At 40.7% G+C, this 22859-nt stretch overlaps 2 protein-coding genes across 3 annotated transcripts; both read left to right on the forward strand.

Annotated features, from left to right (window-relative positions):
* The first annotated feature begins 397 nt into the window (after positions 1 to 397).
* Positions 398 to 8106, forward strand: stc1 (stanniocalcin 1). 2 transcript variants are annotated; one of them, XM_071482580.1, is made up of 4 exons: positions 398 to 706; positions 2558 to 2697; positions 2861 to 3072; positions 3771 to 8106. In XM_071482580.1, the coding sequence occupies exons 1-4, from the start codon at positions 526 to 528 to the stop codon at positions 4069 to 4071; spliced, it is 834 nt and encodes a 277-aa protein (XP_071338681.1). In that variant the 5' UTR covers positions 398 to 525; the 3' UTR covers positions 4072 to 8106. The 2 variants fall into 2 exon arrangements, with proteins under 2 accessions (XP_071338681.1, XP_071338682.1); XM_071482581.1 differs by having other exon boundaries at positions 402 to 706; positions 2555 to 2697.
* Positions 8107 to 15975: 7869 nt separating this feature from the next.
* nkx2.7 (NK2 transcription factor related 7) lies at positions 15976 to 18003 on the forward strand. Its single transcript, XM_071484165.1, has 2 exons — positions 15976 to 16421; positions 17406 to 18003. Exons 1-2 carry the CDS (start codon positions 16172 to 16174, stop codon positions 17954 to 17956), a joined length of 801 nt encoding a protein of 266 aa, XP_071340266.1. The 5' UTR covers positions 15976 to 16171; the 3' UTR covers positions 17957 to 18003.
* Positions 18004 to 22859: the final 4856 nt, after the last annotated feature.

Raw genomic sequence — 22859 nt, forward strand, 5'->3', positions numbered from 1 at the left:
TATCATCATCAACACAGCCCTTATTTCAAGCCTCATGAGGGTCTATCATACTTACAGTATAATTCAGTGATCACCTCACAACCGGGCCAGAGATGATGTATAGACCTAGAATAATAGCAGCTGTAAAGCAAAGGGTGATTTTTAAAAGTCCCTATTGATAACTATTAGAAATATATAGAGCTTATAGTTTGTTATTATAGGGTCATTACAGGAAATAATGCCCACAACCTTGAAGCTGAGCTGTAAGATCTACAGTGTTGGCCGCTGTTAAATGATTTTATCAATTAGTAGTGGAGAGACCAGGACCACGGTCTTGAATGCTGCGTTCTGATTGGTCCTCACGCAGAACTCGTAATGTTCAGCGCTCCCATATAAACCCATGCAGACTTGACATCGGTGCTATCTGTCATGCAAGTCAAAAGGAGAGTGAGGAGTCCAGTGTAGAGAAATTGCTGGCAGCCTACTTGTACTAGCCTACATTTGTTCTGTTTTCGGCGCCGCAGAAGCTTTTGGAGCGTTATTCCTATGATTTACACACAGAACAGGAGGCGTCTCTTTACATTTAGTTGTATCATCTGTGTTAAGAGGACGATGCCTTTGAGGACCGGACTTTTTCTCCTGATGGTGCTGAACGCATCTGCAAATGAACTGGATCAAAACGAGTCTTATTCGCCCAGGAGAGCACGCTTTTCTGCCAATAGCCCTTGTAAGTAACACACTGCTTCCATCTGCATATCTCAGAGTGTACAGCTTCCTTTTTTTTTTTTTTTTTTTTTTAACACACCATTTATACAATGCACAGCCTTACCTTTGCTGGCGCCCTGTGTGTAGATTTTTTATTTCGCCTTTGTTTTTTCTTTCTTTCTTTTCTCTCTCTTTTTTTTGGCCTATGCAGCCCTTTCTGTCTAAACGAGCGCGTTGATTCACGGAGAAGGCTGCGGGATTAACGCTGTGGTTTTTGCCGGTGTCCTGCCGGCAACAGATGAGCATGGAGCTTGGTGCTGACACCTGAGAGTGCAGGCTGTGTCATGCTGACAGTCTCTCGTAGCTTTGGCTGCAGCATAGGTCCAACTATTTAGCATGATAGTGGACTTAAAGGGGGTTTCAATGCGTAAAACGTGAAGCTTCCTGTGTAGCCGGTGTAGTCAGAAAAAGAAGTAGGCTACACCATTGTACCTTTTCTCCAGCATGCCTCAGATAAAGCTACTCTGTTTGTCACTGGGGCTGTGCCTTTTGGACCAATAAATACGACCCTATTAGTTGACATTAATCCATCAAAGAGAAAAGAAAGACCTAAGTCAAAATCCCTTGTAATAACCATCAAGAAATGACACAGCAAAGCATAGATGTGTGGCTTCAAATTCAAATGTTGACTTTTCCTTTTTCACACAAAGGTACAGCCCAGTGATAAAAGGCAGTGGGTAACAGGGATGCTGATTCCCTTCTGCAGGAACTGCTTCATCATCATAAGATTTGCAGCTCACTCTCTATATTTCCAGAGAACCTCTGGTCCCTGATGGTAGGCAGACTTTATCTGACTGTGCAGGTCAACATGGGGCCCCAGATTCAAAGTCTGCCAAGTGGGCTTAGGATCCTCAGTGACATTTCTTAATGGTTATTACAAAGGATTTGAGTCAGGCTGCTTGCCATCTCAGTGGATTCTTGGATAAAGAATGAGGAAAGCCAACTATCTGGATACACTGATTTACAGATTATGTCTAACAGCTCTGTCTTGGTGTAAAATTTCAAGTCGGCTGCATGGACTTAGAGCTGTGTCCCTTATGGCTAAGATTGGTTTTTGAGGGACTGAATGCTGCTGCAGGGGAGCTGTTTCGAAGGCTTTACAAAGATGAGGATCAGGGTTACGAGTGGGTTAATCAGCCTAATAACTCTTCTTGTCACATGATGCTCCTGAAATGAATATGGCAGCATTTTCTCAGAGTGTATTTCATCATGTAGATGTGTATTACATCAATTCTGGGTATGTAACTGGACTGTGACATGTGCTCAGTCAATAGTTAAGTATATTGAAGTGGTTTGGAGCCAGAGTCGTCAAATTCAGCCTAGAGCTTGCATACTATAAGTGAAGGCAGAGTCTGGTGGCACTGTGCATTTGTGAGTGTGTGTGTGTGTGTGTGTGTGTGTGTGTGTGTGTGTGCCAGCGGTACAAGTGTATGTTTATGTGTGTCTACAGGCATGCCAACAATTTTCAGGAAACTCTTTGGTATTTCTGGTACTGTTCATCCAAGCTCTGCTGAAAAGAACCAAACAGTGGAATATAGGTCCCTGCCAAGAGAAAAGTGCAGTAGTGCCAAATAGTGTCTGAGACTCTTAGAATTGTAAGGTGTCCAATCCCCAGTCAAGTCACTGTTTGCCCCGAGTGACTGTATGTCTTTTGTGAAGTACCAAAGTATGAAATTTCTCTTTTGTTCGTCAAATTTTTTTAAGCTGAAACCCTGGCAACCCTTGTGTAATGAGCTCAGTGAGTGTGCAGTGATTCCCAGTGAACCCACTGTTGGCTCCCCTGCTGATGGTTCATTCTCTGTGCCCACAGCAGATGTGGCACGCTGTCTTAACAGTGCCCTCCAAGTTGGCTGCGGAGCCTTCGCCTGCCTGGAAAACTCAACTTGTGACACAGATGGCATGCATGACATCTGCAAGTCCTTCTTATACAGTGCTGCTAAATTTGACACTCAGGTATACACTTTAATTCATTTCACAAAGACTACATACAGTATGCCATTATGTCTGTTTCTATGTGCACATGAGCTGTGTAGTATTATATGGGTGTAACCGTCAGGGCAAGAATGTGTGAAGCACTGCATTTTGTTTTTTTATGTTTTTGTTGATTTTTTTACAGGGTAAAGCATTTGTGAAGGAGAGCCTTAAGTGCATTGCCAATGGCATCACCTCGAAGGCATTCCCCACCATCCGCCGCTGCTCCACCTTCCAAAGAATGATATCTGAGGTCCAAGAGGAGTGTTACAGCAAGCTGGATATCTGCACTGTTGCCCGATCTAATCCAGATGCTATTGGTGAAGTGGCACAGCTGCCAAGTCACTTCCCCAATAGGTGAGCCCCTCTTCCACTGTGTATACTATACAGTGGATATACACATACATATATGCAAGTTGATTAAGGTTGACAGTAGTACACATGTTACACGGCTTGTTAAGTCTTGAACGAAATGTCAGTCATTACAGACTTTGACTCCACAGAATAGACTGTAAAGCAATAGTTTAGCTCTCCAATAGTGGACAATAAGACACTGAAATGTATCTGCTGCTAATCTTGAGTGAATGAGCATCACAATGACCTAAAGTGCTGTTCATATTACAAGTATTCAAATAGATGCCCCTTTAGCCCTGTATTATGTAGCGTAACAGATGGCTACATTTGTATTGATTTCCACGTTTTGGTTACCAAGTCATTTCTACATTCTGTCATACAATGAAAGAAAATAAAGCAGGAATATCAAGTTTGGATGTTTTCGTTCCTATTGTTGTTGTAATACATGGAGGATTGCAGTTTGGGAGTGGATACAGAGAGATACGAGGGTGGAGCACAAGGCTTAGAAGTGACTCTAGCCGGGATGGTCACTCCCATATGGATGACATCAGACCTCACAGCACATTTACAAATACATGGATATGCTATATGAAGACTTGAGAGGACAACAAAGATTTGTGAGAATGTATTGTAAATTTTTGTCCTTTTTGGTTTTGAGTTCTTAAAAAATCATTCTCTGATGCTTTGTGTTGTTGTCACAGGTTTTATGGTAAGCTGCTTCAAAGCCTGATGGACTGTGATGAGGACACGGTGGACCGCATTAGGACCAGCATGGTGTCGCGGCTGGGCCCAGAGATGACCATGCTTATTCAGCTGCTGCAGAACAAGCCCTGCCCATCCACTGCTGTGGCTGCAGCTGCTGCCATCCCAACTGGAGTGGAGGGCCGTGGGAGCTGGCGCTGGTCCATGGGTCCCCATATGTACAAGATCCAGCCTAATCTGCGAAACAGAGACCCTGCCAGTCATTTTGGCAAAAAGCGCTCTGCCAGTGACAGCTCCTAACTTCCACTCAGATTCCAAAAACTCCACACACCCCTGAAAACATCACGAAAGCTCCTCTATTCCCTAGAGGTGATAAAATCCATTCCTCCGCTAGACTGGAAGTTACAGAAATATGCACCTCTAGGGTATCCCGGAACGCCCATAGAGTTGATATCAGAGTTTGATTGTTGTTATATTGTATATCCTACACTATAGGCTTGAGAGAACCCCCTTTCCATCGACTGTTTTCAAACGTGTCCGCTCACAGTTAGTGTTGAACATGTGGCTGTTGCATCTGTGCAACATGGTCCTGTTCGCTCCTCTTCACCGCCTCCAACAGGCATGAATCCTTAAGATGTCTCTTGATGCCAAGCAAGAAAAAAGAAAAAAAAAAATAGCCATGATGGTTCACACCTCTAGAGCACAAGTCCGTACTTTAATAGACAAAAACCCGACATTTGTTCATGAATAGAAATAGCTGGATTATTATTCGTTCAATGATAGGAATGGGAAATTATTGGTAGATGTATCTAATATTTCAGCATTGAGACCAGTCAAATTGTGAGCATGAGATGTGGAAATGAGTTTCATATCTATTTTCTGACACTAACATAACACTTAAATGTACTGTATACTAAGTTATCTGAGACAGCCATAGCAAGCCCTCTAAACGAGAGCGCTCATACGGAGTGAGGTCTGTAGAGGTTTCATGATGACCTTTGAGAGGTTACCTTAAGCTGACCAAAAAACTTCAAACTGCCCTGAATGCTATTCATGAAATACCAAAATAGTGTATAGCTATAGCACTTATAATTTTCTTTAATTAATTAATTTTAATTTTGATCTTGTTTTTGTTGTTGTTTTTTTTTCTGATGGCAGATGTAGTCATGGTCATGGTGTTTAAAACCATCATCCTGCACAGAAGGATTGTCCAGCTCGTGGCCGAGTCTGTCAGAAAAAAAAATCCATTTTGCATATCTCGTATCCAGACACTTGTAATGCTTAAGACTGTTGAGCTCTACAGTAGGCTATATGTGGGACCATGTTAAGTGGAATCTGTATCCAGTGTGTGAAGCAGTCGTGTATGTGCAGTAGCTGATTGGCACGTTCACCGATGAGACTGAGAGCAGCCGTCTTTTTGGACTGATGATCATCATTCTCTGAGGTGAATCACGTGACATACACACTGCCTTCCAGTGTCAAGATTGAAAATGACTATTTAAAAAAAGCCTTGTTGGAATGATATTTATTTTCCTACTATATTATTTAAAGTTTTTTTTTATGCATTATTGTAGTTTTAATTAGTTTACAGATTTAAAAAGCAGTTCAGTCATGGCTCCTATTTGAACATGAGCTCGATGCCAAAAACAAAAAAAAAAAAAAGAAAAAAAAGAAAAAAAAAAAAGAGCTGACTCTTTGGTGACTGAATGGGACCCATGTCATGACTCTGTGCTGGCCATAGGGGAACAAGGTTGGTCATTCAGGTCAGGTGATCTACTTTATGGGTGTTACAAGGGACCACAACAAAACTCTAGCTTCATTTTGACACACTTTCTGGTTAAAAAAAAAATAAGGTTGCCATTTCAGCTGCTAGATGTGCTTGTTCAGTGCCGGGGTTTTGTGCACATTATTGAAGATTGAGCAGGTGTAGTCGCAGTAAAACAAACACCAGCATCAGGTGCGCTCATAGTGATGTTTTTTTTTGATGGTTCTGCACCAGTTTTGGGTGCTTCTCCTTGGACAGGATGAAATACATTTTCCTTAAGAAGGCTGGCCACATGTAGACAAATTCTAACTGTAGCTAATGTCAGCTATTATCTTGATCCCATACGTTTATTTAATCTTATTATTTATTATTTTTGGTGTTCTTTTTTAAAATGTCATATTATACAGTGGAGAAAGGATGTCTCAAAGAGAACAGCCTGTTTTGTTTGTATTGGCTTTAGTTTTTGGGTGTCTTCTTTAAAGCTCTTCAAAATTTGATCATAAATCTTGACTAGCAATAAATATTTACAGTTAAAAAACAATAGTTATTATGTAGGATTTCATCTGAGCTGTGTGGGTGTGGTTTGATCCGATTTGACACTTTCTGGCAACATAAGCAAACATCCCCTCTGATTGTGATTCAAATGATGCCAAATCCTGATTTGTGGCATGAAAACATGCGATGTCCAATTCCACCTGGGAAATAACCAAACCGCTGATTCATGCAGGAGAACATCGCTCATCGCTTCGTGCTGGTGTTTGTTTTATCTATACCTGGTAGACAGGTGCTGGTTTGCGCCCATAACTTCAATGAGATAACCGGTGGCTTAAGTTCCTTTCTGTTATGGAGTAAAATTTTTGTGCACATTGAAAATGCAATGTAGAGATTAACTTGGAACCAGGACTGGGTTTAAGTTCACTATGAAGTGAAGTAAAAATTCCAACCCTGCAAACTCATCATCTTAAAATTGTTTTTAACTGCAAATTTATAAGGGATTTTTAAGCAAGAAGGTTCTGCTTGCCTGCCTTTGATCGCCATTACAGTTGTTACTTTGACTTCATGAGAGCAATTGAACCTGGTCCTGTTTGCAAAATAAGTGAATCTGTATATTGTCCTGGATTGACAAGAGTGAAGCACAGACCAGAAAAAGAGATGCTTTATTTTTCAGTGTCAATTTAATAGCTATGTTAAGAATTCCAAACTATGCAATAATCTCACACACAAAGGATTCACAGCAACACAGAAATTGACCTTTATTTCATTCAGTGCCAGCTGATGCTGTGTGAATAAAGCAGCAGCATGTGTGCTCTCACACTGCACTCACAGTGTGAGGGCATTGCTCCTCTGTATCGCTTTCTGTTTCTGTGGTTTTTGTAAACTGGCGTTTCTTTTGTTCTGTGAATCTGATCATTTCTCTTGTGTCGCTTGGTGCAAATGGACAGCAGTTCTGAAGGAATCACTTGGGAAGTTAAGAGCTATAGTCACACTGTAGTATATCCTAGCTTATTATTTTATGTTAAATATGCACTTTGCATCTTAACCACTATAAAGGGCATTGAAACATTCAGCACATGTGCAACTGAGACATGTTTTATTTACCCAGTGAATGGAAATCAGTTTGAATATTTCGCATCCTGAAGGGTCAGGGCTTCTTCATGTACTATTGATACATATGTCTGTATCTTTGTTGTCCATGGGTAAATCCAAAACCCAACAGCTGCTGCTAAACTGTTACTTCCCTGTACGATGCTGTCCAGATGCCCGTGTACTGTGGCCACTCCGATCTGTCAACACACAGTGAGCTCAGCATCAGTCTGCATTTGCATTTTAGCATCTTAATGTCTATCCGTGTCTTCATATTTATTTTCTATGAACATTCCTTGTGTCAAATATATAGGCAAGGGCAAATTGACTGTTTCCTCACCAAGTCAAATGTAACGGTAATTTCAGAGAATGTACCTGTACACTGAATGTCTGTTTCGACGAGATCATGCCCGAGTTAGGTGACCCATGAAGGCAATTGGGGAAAAACAAGAGCGAGAAAAGTGTGAGGCTTTCAATTTCTTTCTGTTTTAGATTTAAACTCAAGTATAGGGTGCTTAAGGTGGTACTGGAGTATTGTTAAATTGACCCATGGTGACTTTTGTGAAACTGTTTCTCCTGTCAATACCAGAGACTAAAGACTCCCACACTTCTGGCACTTCATGGTACTCTTTCCTCTCAAGACTTGAAATAGATTGATAAATGTTGTTGTGCTTAAACAAAATCAAAAAGCTTCAGTGACTAGTAAAGTTTATTTTGTATTCATATATAAGTGACAGTTATTTTACTATCGGATTCAAAAAGTTATCAAGGATTTAAGGAGATAACTGAAGTTGCTGATACAGATGCTATGTAACGCATGATTGACCCTTGTGAATCACTTGCACTTTAGAATATACCCATATACATATATACCCATACTGTGTATATGTTTGGGTTTTTCCTCTGTACTGAAAAGTCATGAAAGATACAAATGCATCAATTGTGTGTCTTTTGCTGATCAGAAATAAAATATTTATCATATCTGGCATATGGTATGAAATATTTTGCTTTGCTCTTCTTTCACTCAGCCGGATCCATGGTCACTCACAGATTTACATCTACACTGACCAGTTTAAAAAGTCATTTTATGCTTCAACATTCCTCTCAATCAGTTGCCCTAAAATATTCAGAAAAGAGCCTCTGACTTCATGACTTTTGGTTTGTCATCAGCAAACCCCAAAATGTGTTCTGTAATGGAGGGAAGCTGGTGAAAACTGAGTCAAGTTTTCCCTTCCACTGATGGTTAGATAAGTTCAGAGATGCATTTATGCTCTGGCGCTATGGCTCACAGCAATGGCAGAACAAATACAATCCACCTCCCCCTAAAAATGTCTGGGAAACCGCAAGACACATAAAGATAGATGTAGCAAACTGCCATGACCTGTTGACCTGTTGAGCAAGACGTGGAGTTTGTTTTCTAAACTATTTCTGCTGATTTTTTTGGATTGCTGATTCTCTTCATCACCACCCCTTCAACCAGACCACACAATCTACAATAAATGTGTCACACATGACACGACAATAATATCCAGGGCTATTTCTAATTTCCTCAGGAACATGAAAAATGGAAACAGTATCAGTCCTCGGGGCCCAAACTCTTGGCACCAGATTTTAAAGAACTGCATCTATGTCGGTTTCAGCTTCAAACCTCCAGCTGATGATACTCAAGAAAAAGCGGGAGAGACAGTTAAAATTACACAAAACAAAGGAACAGGTAACCCAAGCACACTCTAACTACACAGGGAAATTGAAACCTTGATCATACACCACTGACCCAAGGTAATCATTTATTTGTTGATTGTAGATTATTATAATATGTGGGGGTCTATACTCTAACCTCGACAAAAAACAAAACAACAAAGGGACTGGGGCAGGATGTAATTCTTACTCCCCCCCTTCCCAATATACATATGTTTATTTGATTCATTGTTATATAAAAATATTGATCATATCCAGGGCATAAAACATATCCAACACCAAGATATGTGTTGCAATGAGAGGTGTGTGTAAGGTTCGAACGACATGTTTCATGTGGACTCAAATTGACTGCCTGAACTCAGGAACAGCCTTTCCTTAATTTCTGTTCATGTTATGTTTCACATAGAGCCAGTTTCCAAAGCTGATGTCCACTACATTGACTCCAGCTCCATTTCTGCCCCAGGTCTAACACATAATGTATCAAAACCATTTACCTTGAGGTGGTGAGCCACCATGACAGCAACCGGTTCAATTGGTTCAATTTTCTTTGTCCTTGTTCATGATGTCTGTTCTCCCAGTGTCTGCACACGTCATGCACGTTAGGATAATTGGTGAATCTAAACTGCCCATAGGTGCAAATGTGTGCATGAATGGTTGTTTGTCTCCATATGTCAGCCCTGTGATAGACTGGCGTCCTGTCCAGGGTGTAACCTGCTCCAGTGCCCTCTACGTTTTCCCCCTGTATGGATAGATAATGGATGGATGGATGGATAGTGCATGATTTCCCATTGGGTGACTGGGTGATTTTTAATAGAAATCTAAAGTCCAACTTTACTTTACAAAATGTTTAATACATCAGTTTCTTTGGGCTTTCTCTTGTAAAATGATTGATTTTCAAAGATCAGCCAAGTGTGAATAAGTTCTGTACTATGTATTACATGTGCTGAAACTAGCAGTGTATCGAATTTGTTCTGGTAGTGATAAAGTAGCTGGTCTGTTAAGTGCTAATAATCAGCACATAACATTGCTATGGTTTACCACATCCCTTCAGTACTGTGCATGTGTGACAAATCCTGCAGGACCCACAAAGGAAGATGAAGGACACAGGGTGCACCTCCTGATGAAAATGAACTTTCTTAAACTTGAGCACAAACGAGCTGAAACTGCAAAGTGCCTGTTTGGTTTGAGAGCCTGAGGAAAAGAGGGGGCAGAACGCGAGAGGCTCCATGGACGCTAATCTCAGTCAGAGGGAGATATAATTTCATGCCTATTTAGAGAAGAGTCCTGAAGGGCTTTCTCATCAGCCGCTCTCCAGTCTCATGGATAGGTGATGCAGCAGCTCTGCACACAGATTCTATCATCCCATTCTTTAAAGAGACATTCACTCTCGACTCATCAATGAATTCAACACGGGCATGATGGACAGGATGAGACAGCTTTGGATTTCTCCATATGGTCAGTGTAGACATCTGTCTCTTACTGAGTGTTTCTGCACAGTTACATTGCTGCAGTTATGTGGTGGGCAGCTTTTAAAAGCAATTGGGATGGAATTACTGCTTTCAACACACAGAAACATCTTGTTGCCAGGAAACATTTGAACAGATTTTTGACCCTGCCTATTCACTTTGTTGCCTGTTGCTTGGACTGCTGCCGAGTGTATCGCCACCCTGACAATCACAACCAGAGTAATAACGAATAATGACAAAATTAGAATATCATTATGCAGATGCAATTCATACCATCTGCTTAATTCAGATACCATGCTATATTACCTTCTGCTTCGAAAGTGATATTGTCTAAAGCTTCTGCACGTGCATGTCTGTAAAATGCATCTGCATTGCCTGCAATGCTGACAATGTCATCCACATATGCATGCATTTCTTACAAGCAGGCCAATAAAAAGTACACTGATTTTAACAGCTGGGTGCACAGTGTTGTGGATTGTGATGCATGCCTTCCTTAGATAAACGCTGAGCCTGTAGCTGATGATCATAAATGACCATGAAGTTTCTGCCTTCATTCTGCAGGCAAGAAACTAACCCGCCTTTGTTTGTCATTGTTTTAACCTCTTGATCAAACTCTGAGGGAGGAAAGCAATGAATCCATGGTGCATGCATAGTGTCAGCAATTTGATGGGACAAATGAACAATGCACTGTGGTTAGTGCGGTACGGCAATTGCCTCTCCCCCTCTCCCAGTGTGTTTTATATTCATTATGTCCTTCTCTTTCCCATGAAACTTGTGGCATATTCATCAGCAGTGTGACAAATTAGATGTGCAGTGAAATGGAGTATGACTGAGAGCAGTGGAAGATTAGATCCACTCCAATCTTACCCAGCAATCACTATCCCTTCATTTCTGTGGGGAAATACCCAAGGACGGGAAAGAAAATTAGATCAAATTTTACTGAAGAAAGCGCTGGAGTGGCAGGGGAAAGAGATGAAACAGAGCATTTTCCATTTCTACCAAAGCATCTCTAGATTTGTCTTGGAATCAAATACAATGCAGTTTTTGGTTCTGGATATGCAAAATATATTTAACTAAACATTTACTCTGGCTGCACAGCTGCGTAGAAAATATAGGTAGATAGATAAATAGTAAGTAATAGGTTGATTGTTTTGTCACCATCCATTTTTTTTCAATTTACACAGCACCGTGCTATTTGTGCACCTAATGTCTGCCTTCGCCAATCAGACTGATGGAGCCAACTGAGCATCATATTCAGTCACTTCACTAGTAGCTGAAATGCTCTTGAACGCTCTCAAATGTTGCTTTCTCTTGCAGAACCTGACTATTTTAACAGCTCTCCAGCTGAACACTGAACAGAGGAAAAGGCAGGTTTCACCATTTTGGACAAATCACACAATGTTGTTTTAGTTTCAAGCAGAGATCATTTAGAGTTTCCTTAGTCCCAATGTCACTCGTTTTACACCACATGTTAGCCTTTCTGAAAGACTTAGAGGAACACGACAACACAAGACTGGGCCATAGAAGAGAAACTCACATGTAGGATCTTGTAGGAAAGATTTCAAGTTTAGCTCAAGTCTCAAGGAGGAGACGACTAACAAGATGAGATAGATATACTGCTTGTGTGTTTTGCCTTTGTGTTAGTTTGAAATCAGTGTGTCCCGAAATTTGTGAACTCAACAGCACTCTGTGGGACATTGAATGACACTGAATGACAATAAATGAATCATATTCTCTCCCATATTGATCATCCAGTGTAGGTAAATCCATCCTTTTAGTGGAGCCCTGTGATTTAACACAGTGTGACAGAGACATCTAGTGGCTGAAAACAGGTTGTACATATTTTCTTCTTGCAAGACCCAAAGTCCATATGAAAGAACGAGTCCAATAGCACTTCATGCTGATGTAGCAGTCTGTCATGTCGAACTGAAACGGTTATTTCAAATATGAATTCATCCATAATTTTGTTTATTAAACAATGAATGTAAAAGCACAGCACAGTCAATCACAAAGATACTGAGAACATTATTGATGGCAGATACATTCAATGTGTTATATGTAATATTGAAGTCATCTCAAATTTCTATTTCACTCTATTACACTGCAAATATCACAGTATCATTACCTGCAACCCCAAAGGGATCCTGAGTAAGTCAGGCTGTGGTGGTTTAAATAAGATGTCACTGTTATCTGACACGTGACTTCAACTAAGGATGCACTAATCCAGGACTCCGGGTGTACATGCCCAAGAGCAAAAACATTTTCCAAGCTCTCTGAATACAGAAGTGATCAACAATCAGTCACACTCATCGCAAAAGTGAGAATTTAAATCAGCTGAAGAGGAGAAGAGCAGGAGATAACACATGAACAGGCTGGAGGGACTTGTATCTGGTCAGATGCATCAGAAGAGTTTTAGAGCAAATACAGGTGATAGTAAGTAAGACTTAGCAAAATGATTAACATAGTATTATAATGATAATATTGAATATTGAATTTAAAATAATATTATTAAAATGTAAAAATTGGTTAAATGTGGGTAACAATGACCCATATTGATGGATAAGGTGGGAAATTAACATATTCCATCATCAGCGAGTTCCTGTACACACCACAATACAGTGAGAAATTCTTCCTCAAAGTCTCATGACTGCTGGACGAGTCTAGTCAACATCATAGAACATCATTTCGACGAGTATCTTCAGTTGCATATTGGCCAAAGGAAAGGCTGGGTTCAGTTTCACTCAGTGCCAGGCCACTCTGTCTCTTCTTTCAGCTGCTATCAGTCTCCTATTTTTCAGTATGATGAATTAGGGGTATTTTGTGGTAAACTGTACTTACCTAGCTTCTTATATTACAGTGAGGGGACATATAGTGGGATCAGTAGGAAAGGCTTTGGCTTTGAGGAACAGGAGTGGCAGGAACTCAGAGAGAGCGTTGCTCCGAGCCTTCAGAGAACACTGCTGTGGTGATTAAGTAATTTACCCATCAAACTGGACACCCTGAAATCCCCAATGTGTCAAACAATTCGCAGTTAACGTGTGATTTTTTTTCCCTCTTCTTTTGAAGTTCAGGTTTCTTGGTTTGTGAGTGTATGGTGTGCTTGTTTCACAGAATACCACTGACGAAAACCTCAGCACTGCATTAAGTTTTAAGGTTCTGTTTAACCAGCAGGTCCAGAAGCAGCTAAAAGCAGCAATTACAGTGGATACAGATGTTGAGGACCATAACAATCTAGTATTATATTTCAGTACAGTCATAAACTCAAGAAATCTTTCCTAAAGGCATTTTCTAATGAAAGCTCATGGTTCTGTTTTTAAGCTCTGTAGTTAAATTTGAACAGAGAAATGTGTGAATTTACAGATTCACAGAGAGAAAACAACTGATTATCCCTGTTTTAATCGTATACCTCACATAACTATGGGCTGTTTCTATTTAATACCAATGAGGAAAGTATTCATTACTTTTTACGTAAACATTTATTTTACTTTGCAACTGAAATAAAACAATTTGAATTGTGCCAATTCATTCCCAGATCCCGGACCTGGACACAGACCTAATACCGAATTCTTACTGCCCCCACCATCTGACAAGAAGTAGTTTTCTCTGTCTTTGTTGTGGTCCGAGCAGCAGAGGGGAGAGCTGCCTGCCAGCTGCTATCAGAGTGCTCTGCCGCTCAGTTGTTCACTTCACATACCAGGTACTTGTTCCGCAGCCTGTTCTCGCCTGCTTGGGGGCATGCTCCCTCAATTTCACATTAGAAACAGTCAAGTGATGATTGTGGTGAATAGGACTGCTCTGGCTACCGTTTTCTTTTTTCTTGCAGTTATTCAGAGAATGAATGTTCATCTTCTGTTGATACTAAGGCAGGAGGGGCAACAGGTCAAACCTTCTATTAACAGCACGTCATTTCCTTGAGACCTTACTAAAAAGTTGGACCAAACATGGACAGAAACAAACACAGTCCTTGATGGTTATTCAAGAATGTTACACATTGTATAATCATCCTGATCAGGGCTTAGCACTTTCTTCACAGTAAGAAGAGTCTACAGGGGCTTTAATTAGCCTGCAGGTTTTTTTTTTTTTTTTAGTTTGACTCATTGTAAATCATGCATTTGGTTCAAACTATACTTTACTTAAAAAAATGTTGTTTTTTTTTTGTTGTAGCCACAGCTGGACCACAACAGGGAGTCCCCAACAGGGAAACCCGCTGGCTTCAAGTTCACTATTTGACAGTTTGTGGCAACTGAATGAACTGAAAACGCGTTTCATACTGAATTCACCACTAAAGTGCATTATAAGTTTCATTAATAAAGGCCTTACAAGGCAACAGTAACTGTTTATGTAGAGTAAACCACAGATGCAACAGCACTGGGGTTGATTTTGTTTCAGGCGTCACACTTACAAACCTGTCTTAAAACTTGAACAGCAGCTTAGCTTAATGACAGATCAACAGCCCTCCATGGTTCACTGACACAGGTGTTTTCACTGCCTCCTCTCAGGACTGTGCAGATGTTTACTGGCTGTTTTTAATATACTTCTATCCAAGCAGCTCTTTTCTGATTTCTCTGACCCTAACCAATATGCAAGCGCAGCTTCACCCAAATTTAACTCCAGAGCAGATCTAACCAGACTACATGCAGGTAGTCAGACTAACTTAGGAGGATTTAAATTGCTAGTTCAGTGTGGAAGTCAGCAGATGTAAAGAATTAAACTAACAGAGAAGTTTTGATGGTAGCACTACACAAGTGTGCACATATAAACTAACTACTGTGTGTAACATTCATTTATTGATCATTTCTAAATAATGAGAGACAGAAATCATGATACATGCACTGCAAGTCATCATGAGTTCAACATCAGCTCTCCCTTCAGTAGCACTGTTTGGAGACCTTTCTATAAAGTGCACTTTACATGTGCTATTACTCCTCTTGTTCTAAATAAAGGGCCAATCAACAGTTTCAATCAGTGCTTTGAAAAACCCGCTCAGACCTATAAGTGCCCTCCATACATCCTGCAGTGGGACAGCCCGTGTCTGTCCTTGTTCCTGTCTGCGTGGACGCGCGTCTCGGCCTCAGTCATGCATTGCAGGCTGGCGCCGCGGCCTCTCCACTTCCACAACATCAGGTGTAATGTTTCTGTTTGTTGTGGCCTGAGAACACTAATAACGTGGCTGGAAGACAATGTTGATGGCAAAGCTGTTCAACATCACCCAAGATCACTCAACCCCCGAAGACCTGCGAGCTGATTAGATGGCTTTACTGGGCTCAGCGGAGGGGGTGGTTTAGGTACACACTGAATAAATGAACCCTCTCAAACTGGTTAATTATGAGCTGGGATACTTTCCAATGACGCAAAAGCACTTGATTCAACACATTTTTGGCCACAGATTTTCTTTTTTGACACATTCATTCCCAGATATGAATTTTGAGTAACTTTTGAGTAATACAGTTTTCTGCAATGAGCAACGACTTCCCCATCAAATAATTACTGAGAGTAAAAATATTTGGGGCAAAATGTAGAAATTCCTTCAAAGGTTTATAGCAGCAGTCAGCTACTGTCTCGTCGCTTGATGAACCTTCTTAATTACATCTCCTGACACACAGAGACGGGTGGATGTGATGAGAGGTGTTCCTGTAAGGTGAGAAGGAAAGGAGCTTGCAGGACTGTGCGCACAGGCAGGCAGGGTGTTGGCCAGTGTTTTTGCAGAGGGGTGACAGATATATCTCTCCTCTCGCTCTTTAACTGGACCCTTGAATGATTTCAATCTTCCCAGGCCCTCACGCATCAGTCAGTTAAGAGATACGCCCGGCGGCATCTCCAGCAGCTCCAGCACGGTGCGTAAAAAGGATCAAATAATCATTTTTCAGCTGCAGAGAAACGAGTGGGGATGCATCCCAGTTCAACCTCAACCTCGACGCCCTTTTCTGTCAAGGATATTTTGAAGCTGGAGCACCAGCATGACTTTGAAAATGAATTTCTGGTGACCGATCAAGTTGTTCCGATGCATCATCAGCACGTCCACGCCGCCTCCCGCAGCGGGGGCTTTTACGACTGCCAGCCGGAGCCGTGCGTCTCCGGGATGCAGGAGAACCTCGATACTCACAACTCAGCAACAGAGGAGGAGATAAATGAGCGGGGTGAGGTGACACATCATGGTCAAATTAGTGTTTTTTTTTTATTCCACTGATGGCTGTTTACATGGGGTGAGGCCGCCCGACGCGGAATGGGGCCTTTGGTGCGTGATTCCATGAACCTCGGCCTATGACCTGCCACATTTTTGTTTTCCTTGAGGCCACCATTTCTCAGTTTGAAATCCCATGCAATTATTATTGACAAGAATTATCAACAAGCCAAGATGAAATGGGAAATAATATCCTGCCACCATACATCCAAAAGTAATCACTCACATTTTGGGGGGTCAGAAGAAGCACTGACTTGTGACTAATAGAATAATAGAATATAATTATTGTTAAAATTATTATTTGGTCAGTGTGATCAATTACAATCGTTACAGGTGACCAGGAGCACACTGTTCAAAGATGGTCATGTCTTTTTTTCTGCAATGTTTATCAATCCATTAACTGCTAGATCAAATTTGAAGTCCAGTAAAGTCTGGCAAAAAATACGTTTTGAAATTAGTTAATAAACTGTTTCTTTAAAATAATCCGATTTACAATTCGGACATTTTTTTTTTTTATTTCAGTGCGTCTCTTATATTTTATATTTCACGTTATTTCAAACACGTGACTGAAGGATAAAATGTGTTTTTCATACGTAGGTGATATGTGTGAATGTAACACAAAGTGTAGCCTATAATGAAACTTTGTAGAAATGCGGTCAAATGCAAGAAAGAAAAAAAAAAAAGAAAGAAAGAAAAAGAAAGAAAGAAAGAAAGAAAGAAAAAGAAAACAAGAAGATTTGACTTTATTCAAGAAAAACATGACATCATCCATCAACAGATTTTTACTTTTATTTCATGAAAACAGAATAGAATATTATCAAAAAAAGTTATTTGTGTATAGCTTAAAAATGTAATATATAAAGCAGCTCAAGGGTTTGTAGGTTTTGAATTTTGTTAGTTTCAATGAATGTGATTTATTCGACTGTTTTCTGATATGCAGAGATGTGCGGCCTTGACAGTTCACCTGACTGCGGCCAAAACTCTCAAAGCAGACCCAGGCAACGCAGGAAGCCCCGGGTCCTCTTCTCCCAGTCCCAGGTGTCCGAGCTGGAGAGGCGCTTCAGGCAGCAGCGCTACCTGTCCGCCCCGGAGAGAGAGCACCTGGCCCACATCCTCAAGCTCACCTCCACCCAGGTGAAAATCTGGTTTCAGAACCGGAGGTACAAGTGTAAGCGTCAAAGGCAGGACAAGTCCCTGGAGCTGGCGGGTTATCCACCTGCAGCCAGGAGGGTGGCGGTGCCGGTGCTGGTGCGGGACGGGAGGCTCTGCAGCGCAGGTTCGCATTCATCACCTTATAGTATCACTCTCGGACATTACAATCCCGTGTTTGGATATGGGAACAGCGGCGTGTATGGCTGCAGTTATCACAGCGTGTCTCCTCCAGCCTCGCAGACGTCCAACAACCCGCCGGATGATTTGACAGGTAGCAGCGAGGGGCCCTTCAACCACGGACACTTCCAGGCTTCATTACAGGGTGTAAGAGGCTGGTGATTACAGGAAGATGAATGGTCTCAGCAGGAAGTTATCAAATATTTCAGGGTCACATTCTTATTGTTCTGTGTATTTTGTATGGGATTGTTTCTATTGCCAGTTTTCTCTTGTTGAAAAAGTCAGAGGCAAATTTAAAAATCAGCTGGTTAATACCTTATAACATTATTAGGGTATTCTTTTCTTTTTTTTTTTTTTTTTTTTTTGTCTTTGATCACATGTATATTTCACAGTTTAAATAGATGCACATTTCTAATTAAAGATATAAAATTTCATATTGTTTATCAAAACTTCTTGTTGTATTACACCACCTAAATACGTTTACATAGCCTACTACTAATTTGCTTCCATAGGCGAATATTAAATCATTTGGTTGTTTTATTTTAATTTTTATTTTTTTTCTGTGACAGTTAGCCTATACTGTTTTTGTTTTTAAAGGTTTTTCAGAATTATTACGCCATTATCGCGTCAAGGAAGGTGACATATTTTGAAGTTGACACCTACCTCCCTTACAATGTTAAAAATATGTGCAAAACTTTTAAAGGTCATCACTGCACAATAAACTGTCACTAATCGGCATCAAATTTGACCAGATGCCTCGACCCGCTGCTTCCAGGTGAATTGCGTAACGTCCCACTTAAGATCCGATTAAAAACAACATAGCTTACCTGATGAGAAACCCTTTAGTAACCGGTCATGGGGGCTTTCCTCTGTGCACTTTATCAAAGACAGCCATCAAAAAGCTAATGGATGAAGTGACATCTGACCTGACTGTGCTGCTCTATCAAACTGAGCCCATTATTGTCCCATTCACAAATCCGCTGATAAGGCTGGAGAGCTTGTCCTGTCCCGGAGCTTTGCTTGGTAAACAAACCCGCAGACAGAGTGGCTCTTTAACTTTTGCAAACTTTCAGTCAAACGGGAAACAGTTCCAGTCTGGCTTGTCACTCATCGATGAGCCACAGATACGACTGAAGCTTACTCGGACTGCGAAAGGTTTTTCTCAATCTGATTGAATCTCATCGTGGTGTATGGTTAGTTATTACATGTAGTCCGCCCCCTGGTTTTATGGCGACTTATAACAAATGTTACTAAATCCACAATGAAATTTGGAGGGATTTAAGGTATCACTGATATTTTATCTTAATAATAAATGAACGAGTTAAGCTAGAGAGAGAGAGAGAGAGAGAGAGAGAGAGAGAGAGAGAGTGTGTGTGTGTGTGTGTGTTTGTGTGCATGTGTCAATATGTCAGTTTTAATGGACATGGAGGCTGAACCACAGGCCTGAGGAGGAGAAACACCTCTGGGGGGAGAGAAGAGCTGAAGGAGCATCTGTGCACAGATAAGGATGAAACTGCAGACAGAGAGGAGACCAGAGACACTTCAACAGATCAGATAATATCACTGTGTGTGTGTGTGTGTGTGTGTGTGTGTGTGTGAGAGAGAGAGAGAGAGAGAGAGAAGACTTTATGTTAATGGGCAAGTTTGAACAATTCATGGTTTTAAAATGTGATTGATCTTTTTTTTTAATGAAAAAAAACAGAAATACCTACTATCACAGATATGCAATTTTACTAAATTGTACTTGATTCATTACTTTGGAGTCCTGTGGTCATGGATTGATTGATCAGCCTAAATAAATAGTTTTTACAAAGCTACAATCTCTGGAGAGAGTCCTCTAACAGGAAAACACCTACAGTATACAGTATACAATAAATACTATACATAATATACTTTTTTTTTTTTTAGTGAAAGAACTTTGCATTGTGCAGTAGTTGTTTAACTGTATGATTTATTTAATTGTCTTGCATTGCTTTCATTACAAAAATCAGGTTTTGGGAAGATGGAGGACTACCAAGATGGGAGGAATATTGTTTGTCTTTACCTGTATGGTGGCTGAGGCATGCTGGTTAGCATGGCATGCTGCTAGCATGCTAGCTAGTTTAGCTAGTTGATTTAAATATGCTGTTTATTGATTGGTCTAGGAGGTGGCTCAGGCATCATTAGCATGCTAATTAGCTTAGTGGGGTAGTTAGGTAAATAGGAGTGGATGCTTTGCCACTTGCTTAAATGGGGTAGCTGAAGGTAACTATTTGGCTATTACTTGAGCAGCATGCTGTCAGTGGTAACAACATGCTGTCTATAGCTTCATATGGAGTTAGCTGGATGTTGTCGGCAGGCATGCTGGTGACGGGTGCTACTAGTGTGGAGCTGAGCACACACGCAGCGGCTTCACCTATGCAGATACAGTGTAGATATAGAGGCTGGGTCACAATGGCATTAAAAGTGACGCCTGTCACACATGATGATTACAAATAGAGCGGGCAATTGAGGAGGTAATGGGTTGGAAAGTGGCCTGAGAGAGATCTGGAATAACAAGCCTGTTGTTGAGAGAGAGCGGGGGTCTGACAGAGAGATTATGAAAGAGAGAGCGTGAATGAAAGCAAAATCCTCAAATAAAGATGGTTGATTACACTGCTATGATTCACATTTCATGAGGGTCACTTTAAATAGAAGATGACGTGAGTCTGGCCATCAGTGAAAGGCACGTTATGGTTTCACTTTAAAAAGGTTTTCACTCATCCTGTTAACTCATCCTGCAGACAGCCTTACGTCAACAGCAGACAGGCAGATGTCTCATCTTTGGCTATGCAATAAATACCAGTCTGATAATCTGGTGTTTATGACTGAAGCTGAGATGATTCACAAATCTAGGATCAGAGTTCCCCTGTCCAACCATCCACCCAACTAAATCTGCATGTTGATTTTGTAGTTATGAACTAAATGAAGATGAAACTACCCATGAAAGATAAGCACTGATGGCACATAATCAGACTCTCTTTAGACTAAATCTCAGGTTAAAAAGCTCATTGTGTGGTTGTTCCTGTAGCTTCAAGTGGCTCCTGGCTTGTTTACTCTGAGGGGACTTGATGTGTCGCCTTAAAGCTCCCTCTAGGGGAAGACTTTTACACTTACACTTACACTTTAACATGATGACAAAACATACACTGTAAAACCCCAGTTATGCCAGAATGCTTTCATACGATAATCTGTCACACCAAATACATACAATCAAACGATACAAGATTAGTTCAGTAGTTGACAAAAAGATGGCCAAATAATTCTGCAGTTCTCAAAATTATAGGCTGATTTGCTTCATGATCACTGAATGCAACCCAAAAAGTAAGTTATTTCTGCTGGCCAGATGAATGTGGTTAAAAAGTTTTCTCAGATTAAAATGGGGTTAAAAAGGGAAATGGACACTGGGTAGGATTAGATGGGGCGACAAGAGGGTTTTGTTTTATATATTATTCTTGATAATTTTTCAGTTCAACCTTCTTTGAGAAGATTTAAATAAAAAGATTGAGAAGGAAACAAGAAATCGAATGAATGAAATTGATCATTTTGTTTGTCTGTAAACTTTAAATTGACCTGTTCAGCCTCATGACATTTGTTATGTTATGCAGTGAAGAATTTCTGCAATACCCCAAGTGTAGGACACAGTATAATACAGCACTGATGCTGAGCAGATAAAACTCTACTGTTACAACAAAGTTTCACTGCTCATCATCCTAAAAGACAAAGAAATGGCAGGAAAACAACAGAAGATTGATGGCACAACAACCAGCTGTGACTTAAAGAAAACATCGTCACCATATATTACCTGCTGTGGAAGACTAATGTCTTTCAGGGCTAAAAGGTTAGAGGGCCCACTATGTCATGTCTGATGCACAACCATGCAGCTGATTGTCTTTGTAATGAACGCCTGAGACACATTACAGTAGTAAAGAAATGTCATTGTCATCAACTACAAGCAATCATGTGTAGATTGTCTGAGAATAAGGGCAAGGATGACAGCATCTTCAGAGCGCTAAAAGAGCTATTTGAAATGGATGATAGCCACAGGCCCCGGCATGAGTGTGAGATAACTCTATTTTTGTAAACTGGCCAACAGTTTGTCTACACTTGAAATAAACTTTTCAGTGGAATCAAAACGTTGCTAAAGTGTCATTTTTCTCCCAACTGTAATCTAGTTCTTTTACCTTTTTATTCCATATTCACTAGTGTATGATCCAAAAATACACGTAAGGGCTTAAAAATTGACAAAAGAAAAATTGTGTCTAGACAGGGATAAAAGCCTTCTGTGCTTACAGTTCAACATACTTTGGCAGACAGACGGTTGCAGACAAAGAATTGAAGGTGAAGCATATCATACTGATGATCTTAATACTCTGTTGACCAGACAGCAGCTAACGCTCGAGAGGAATCTCAGTAGATTTCTACAAATGATGATCCACAACACAGGTCAGAACATGTTAAACTTCACGTAAGTCAATGTGGCTTTATATACATATTCATATTTCACATAAGGTACACAGCACTTATTGAGAATGTGATAACAGAAAGTTAATTGTTACACTTTCATTGAATTAAAGCAATGGTAAGACAAGCACTCATCAATGTGACATTGTGGTGTTGGTGACTACTTGGTGTGTTGTTGGTGCAGGGAAGCTGGTGGAGTCAGCACGGCCAGGGGGCATGGAGAGGATCATGTTTATCATTCCTACATTCATGCGTTTCCAAATGAAGCACGAACTCCCAGAGGAACACAGGCACTGCTAGGAAATGTCTCAGTCTCTGGAGAAAGGTCAGGCTGAACCACAGAGAACAACAAAAAAAAAGAGCCACTGAACGATGACTGTGTCCATTCAGGAGCCAGCCTAAATGTGTCAAACTCATTAGTGCTCCAGCAGTTATGACCACCCACCACTGCAGACAGAGTTGTCTCCCTGCAGCCACAGACCACTGGGTTACAGCCCTGAGCTGAGGGAGACATGAAACTCAAGTCAAATCCATCTGACTTCTATTACATACAGTTCAATTATACTCATAATAATCCATAATA

Source organism: Trachinotus anak, unplaced genomic scaffold (genome assembly GCF_046630095.1).
Source record: "Trachinotus anak isolate AG129_WGS33_773 ecotype Australia unplaced genomic scaffold, CSIRO_AGI_Tana_v1 ptg000008l, whole genome shotgun sequence".
Taxonomy (NCBI): domain Eukaryota; kingdom Metazoa; phylum Chordata; class Actinopteri; order Carangiformes; family Carangidae; genus Trachinotus; species Trachinotus anak.